Source organism: Austrofundulus limnaeus, unplaced genomic scaffold (assembly GCF_001266775.1).
Source record: "Austrofundulus limnaeus strain Quisiro unplaced genomic scaffold, Austrofundulus_limnaeus-1.0 Scaffold39, whole genome shotgun sequence".
Lineage (NCBI taxonomy): Eukaryota > Metazoa > Chordata > Actinopteri > Cyprinodontiformes > Rivulidae > Austrofundulus > Austrofundulus limnaeus.
Window position 1 is genome coordinate 2,209,408 of NW_013952441.1, and position 5,423 is coordinate 2,214,830.

Consider the following 5,423-nt stretch of genomic DNA (forward strand, 5'->3'; position numbering starts at 1 on the left):
AGGAAAAAATCCTGTGATAATCTAAATCTTGATTGAATAAACGAAGATAGCTTGGATCAGTGTTTTTCCTTTTGTTGGTTTGATGAATCATTAATACGAGACGTGTTTTTCAGAGGAGCGGCTGCGCTTGGTTAAATAAGAGATGGTGTTTGTGACCTGCTTTCATTACAAAAACAACACATGATAGTTTGAATTTACTATAAATAATTAACAGAATGATTCATCTGGTTTTATCTTAGATATTTTAAGACTAATGACAGTCATGAAGGATTAATCAAATCAAATCAATTAAAGATTATTACGACTGGAAGACATTTGATCAAACCTTCATTTAATTCAATTTAAGATAATCTGATTTGGATTTGTCATCCCAGAACCTGTCCTGCAGTCTGTCATGCAAACCTTGTTACAGTGACGTGTGCGCTCAGCTGCAGGCGGAAACATCGACCTTCTTCACTCCATCAAACACGTCTCCTCTTCCTCTCTTTCTGCTCCTCTAGTCTGATTTTGTCACTTTTCTGGCCTCCCCTTTTTTCCCTTTTCTTCTTTTCTGTCACATCTTTTGCCACGCCCTCCCCTCACCTGAGCTTTGACTGTTTTTTTCTAAGGTGTCATTTAAAAAAAAAAATCTCCATCATCTCTGCATTAGATTCACACTGGAGCTGCAGCTTTTTTTTTTTTTTTCATTTTTGTTCATTTTAGTTGTAGAAAATCATCAAGCTCCTCCCATTTGGAGGATCCAGACACGACTCATTCACATTTTTTTTGTATTTAAAGGATGAGGGAAGAGGTGAGGGTGGGACAACTAAATGCTGCAGTGTCAACCTTTACCCCCCCTCCACACACACACACACACACACACACGCACACACACACACACACACCCTGGACTCCCCATCCTTTGTGTTTCCTCTCAGTTTGTGGTCCTGCGTGCTCCTCTGTTTCCAGCCCTGTAAAAGACTTGAGAAGTCACCGTGTGATGTCAGAGGCAGCTTCCAGGACACAGACTGCAGGCGGCGAGTGGACCCCACCCCCCTCCCCTCCCATCACCTCTCCTCCCTGCCTCTCAGGTGGTAACCTTGAGATGTGACGCAGTCTCTGCTCGAGCTAAAATTAAAACCTCAGGAGACGACAGCTTGCATTTTCACTGCCAAACAAACTGTGTTGAACATTTTTTTTTGCTTTTATTCTAAAAAAAAAAGAGCAGCTTATAGACTCATCTGACACATACATTTAAATTTGGGTCAGGAAGCTGACATTTTGCACTTAGCTGGACTGAATCAACATTTTCCTGCTTTGTAAACTCCTGATTGTAAATTCTGCACAGGTGCTAAAAGCTTCTGCTTCTTCATCCCGATCTCGTCTCCTCGTTTTTGAAATCGATTTCTGCCAAACCCAGTCTTCTGTCTCATGCTGTCCTGCTGCAACTTTTCCACCCCTTCATTCTATCCCTTCATCACTTCTCCACTCCCTCTGCCCTGCAGCAGTCCTGCAGCAGAATCCTTCATCCTCCTCCTCCTCATTGTTTTTCTCTCTCTCTCTTTTTTTTGGTGTGAACACCCATACAGTCTGACACAAAAATAAAAGCAGAAGATGTTTGCACATCTGATGTTTCCTGTCTACATACCTACATACATCACCCCCTCCTTGGTCTTGGCTGCTGCCTCCTCCATGCCTGCTTTAGTCTTCTCTGCGGCGGCGACCACCCCCTCCTTGGCCATGGAGAAGCCTTTCATCAGTACATCCATGATGGGCGATAGAACGGCTGGGCTCCCCCTGCTCCGAACAGGCCTGGCTGGGTGTTGTTTGTTTTTTAGTTTTTTTTTTAGATTTTTTTTTTTACAGAGAGGATGCAGAGGAGATGATGGGAGATGTCAGAGCGTGTGTGCCTGAGGATGCGAAAGCTTTAGCTCCTCCTCTTGTTGGTGCTACAGCAGAGCGACGCACAGCAGGACCACAGCAGGCAGACTGAAGGAAGAGGGGAGGCTGGATCAACGAGATGGAGGAGGAGGAGGAGGAGGAAGGGGAGGAGGAGAGATGGATGCTGCAGCATTTTAAAGCCATGCAGTATTCCAGCCTCCATCATTCCTCTCATATGATCACTTCATCCTCTTCTGTTTGCACGTTGCTTTGAGGCCTCCTACAGGCTGAGTTTGAAAGCAGAATTATATAACCAGACAGGCTTCAGTGGAGGGGAAGAGGATTTCTTTTTTCACATCACACAACTGATGAAATCCCATGTAATCTAGCTTGAGCAAAAGATGATTTAATTCCACCTTTATTTACCATTATACCAATCAAAATGGTGTGCACTGTTTACCATTACTGCTTAAGACTATTGGTTAAAGCCTGAGATCAGGGGAAACAATGAGAGCATCTGCAGTTGTTCTGCTGTGGTGAGCGGATAAAAAAATGCTTCGTCATCTCCACCTGAATGAGTCACAGCCACCCTCCTCCTCCTCCTCCTCCTCCTCTCTTCCACCCTGACATGCTGACTCCACAACAAAGCGGTCCTCTGATGCAACACCTTTAATCAGAATTAAGGTTGGAAGCAGAATCCTGACATCTCAACTGAAATGAASCTGTTTGCTGCCTTTTTTTTTCTGGCAGCTGTTCTGATTAAATCTCCGTCGTACCAAATGAATAGGAGGCGTATTAGTCATTGAAGGAATGTAAGTAAGAAAATAAGTTAAATTATATTCATATCGCGCCTTTCTTAGAATCAAATTCGTACAGTCATCAACAGTGTTAGAATGAGAATAATTAATAAGCATGAAAAGGAAACCAGAAGGTTTAAGATCACAGATTTCCATCCCATCAACAAGTCAACAGCAGCCCTAAAAAATGAAATAAAATAAAGATAGAAAAATAAAATATGAATTAATATCTAAATCATAACATTTAACCCCCTCTTCCCATATTCATAGTGACCCTGATCCATAAACCTCTGTCCCTAGAGAAATATCTCCAATTAAAACTGATGATTAATGCTCCTTTAGTTAAATGGTGCGTTCATGAATGTTGGAATTTCTTCAACCCGAGTCAGAATCAGTTCTACAGCTTGGAAAGTCTGATTATTCTCACCAACCCGACTGAATTAATGCTATACTAATCACGTAAACAATAGTAACACGTTTTTTTGTACGTTTGTGAGGCTGGGACGTACTGGGAAAACTCAACTTTAGGTTTGTGTTGTTCAGATCTCGAAGTTCCAACTTTCAGTTTAAATGAACACAGCAATCCCCAGGGTCCTAAAGGGAGTCTGGTATAAGATAAGATAAGATAAGATAAGATAAGATAAGATAAGATAAGATAAGATAAGATAAGATAAGATAAGATAAGATAAGATAATTCTTCATTTATCCCACAAGTTGGAAATTTAGAGTAAGATTTAAATTTATTATTGAAAGAAAATAAAGAAATAAAAAACAACCAGAGCGTTTTTTCAAAAGACAATGTAAGCAGACAATCCTCCTGTTTCCTGTTGTGGAAGATAATTGTTTTGTAATGTCAATGAGCTCGTCTGACATTAATGAACTCTGTTAGGTCTTACCTGTATTAAACTAAATAAATTAGATGCTTTTTTATTTTTGTGTTTAATGTTATGTTATGAAAAAAAGTTATTTAAAATGTGAGTTCCGTATAGATTTCAATGTAAATATGTTTACATTTCTGAATTCACACAAATGTTGAAATAAAACATATTAGAGAGGTTTTGGTGGGTGATCCAGACAAATAACCGTTACATGATAAGTGAATAGTGTTGATTGGGAAGGTGTTTGTTTAACAATTTACAATGTTGTTTCATTTATCCTTGATTTCAAATCATTCTGCAATGACATTTTAGAGCAAACTATTATTAGGGGAACTGTTTGAGCATTACAAAATAGCCCTAATTGCCCAAATTTTACATTTTTTGATGAATTTTTTTGCTAAATCTTGGACCCCCCCAGTTCAAAAAAACCCATCCACGCTCTGCTGCTGGGGATCAGTTTCAGCTACTGCCAAATCCAATCTTAGGTCCTGTTCTTCAGAACTCACAGAGTTATAGCCCTTTAAAAAATAGTCAATTCATTTCACAACACACCCCTTATCTGTTTAAATTTAAGAAAACATTTATTCACATTGATATCAGTACATTCTGAGTGCATTTTTACATACTGTACTTGTGCATGATGTAGATAAATAGTGTGTTTCTCTTAATGTCACATGCTCACATGCTCTAACAAACATGTTCATTTAGTTTTAAAATTAAAATACATTTGTGATTTCTGCGGGAGCAAAAAAAAAAAAAAGAAAAACGAAAAAAAGAAAACATTTCTGCAGTTTCACTTGAACACTTATTTTTTTACATTTTTCCCTCTCATTTAAGAAACAAAAAGCTCAAATAATCAGGAAACAAACCCGAAAAAAGAACGCCAACGTGAGATCAGATCTTAACAGCAGACAAATATATTTGACAATAAAAACATAAAGCAGTCTTATACTAACATTTAGTATTCATTTCTAYTCTTCTAGACTACAATAATATCTCACATTCCTGAGGAGTTTCCTCCTCTTGCTCGTTTTTCTCTCCACAATTCAGCCCCACTTCCTCCTTTGTTTTGTTTTGTTTTGTTTACATGTCCTCCTCCCTTCTGTCGCTCCTCTGCTCTTCGCGTTTCCGTCTCCTCTTCTTATTCCTGGACGTTGAGGATCTGTGCGGACAATCCGTGGTGCCAGTTCTTCAGCTTGGCGAAGCGTGGCCCTTTGACCTCRGACTCAAACTTCTCTCTGATGGTGAGGAAGACAAGATAAAGCTGTGAAATCCAGCCATTTAATAAAAGTGTTTTCATCTGATGTCACTTTTATGTCGGTTCAGTGAAAGCACGGTTAAAAACAGCGGCTCTATCAGGTAAATTTACCACAAAGGCAGAAACTCTTATCTTTGTCCAAACTCTGCTGCTCATTTTTGTAAGATAACTCTCACCTTGATTTCTGCAGCGCTTCCTCGTCTGGATCTTGCACTGCGCAGACAAAAAAAAAAGAAAACATTTTTGTAAGGACTATTGAGAAAATGTGAGGTATGTATGAGACAGGAAGGAAAGGAGCTGGACTACTGACGGTATTCAGTGCCGGTGATGTGAGCCAGGATCCTGAAGCTTTTGGACTGCAGGTTGGCAGCACGGCGGGCCCACTCAGACATGTCCTGGGTCGTCTCTCCTGGCCTGATCACTGCCTGGTACACCGGAGAGGCACAGTCCACCACGGGCTCTTTGATGGGCAGAACTCCACTGCAGGGCAGAGAAAACACGTAGATCTCAGACAGATGATTTGATTTATTTTAGATTAAGTTCGATTAACTCAGATTAATTCAAATTATGGCTAGTGTGAAAAAAACTCTATTTTTTTCACGTGCAGAGGGTGGGAAGGTTGAGATTTTA

At 40.0% G+C, this 5,423-nt stretch overlaps 2 protein-coding genes across 3 annotated transcripts in view; both read right to left on the reverse strand.

Annotated features, from left to right (window-relative positions):
• The window catches only part of sncgb (synuclein, gamma b (breast cancer-specific protein 1)), a 12,528-nt gene extending 10,535 nt beyond the window's left edge, over positions 1 to 1,993 (reverse strand). The window contains exon 1 of one of the 2 annotated variants that reach the window (XM_014007078.1): positions 1,628 to 1,993. In XM_014007078.1, the coding sequence (XP_013862532.1) occupies positions 1,628 to 1,748 (121 nt within the window). In that variant the 5' untranslated portion in view covers positions 1,749 to 1,993. The remainder of the gene's footprint in view (positions 1 to 1,627) is intronic. The other variant, XM_014007079.1, reaches the window with a different exon arrangement.
• A 2,356-nt stretch (positions 1,994 to 4,349) lies between these two features.
• ldb3b (LIM domain binding 3b) overlaps positions 4,350 to 5,423 on the reverse strand; it is an 11,251-nt gene continuing 10,177 nt past the window's right edge. The window contains exons 7-9 of the mRNA XM_014007081.1: positions 5,104 to 5,273; positions 4,970 to 5,006; positions 4,350 to 4,773 (exon numbers count right to left, since the gene is read on the reverse strand). Of these exons, the coding sequence (XP_013862535.1) occupies positions 4,677 to 4,773; positions 4,970 to 5,006; positions 5,104 to 5,273 (304 nt within the window). The 3' untranslated portion in view covers positions 4,350 to 4,676. The remainder of the gene's footprint in view (positions 4,774 to 4,969; positions 5,007 to 5,103; positions 5,274 to 5,423) is intronic.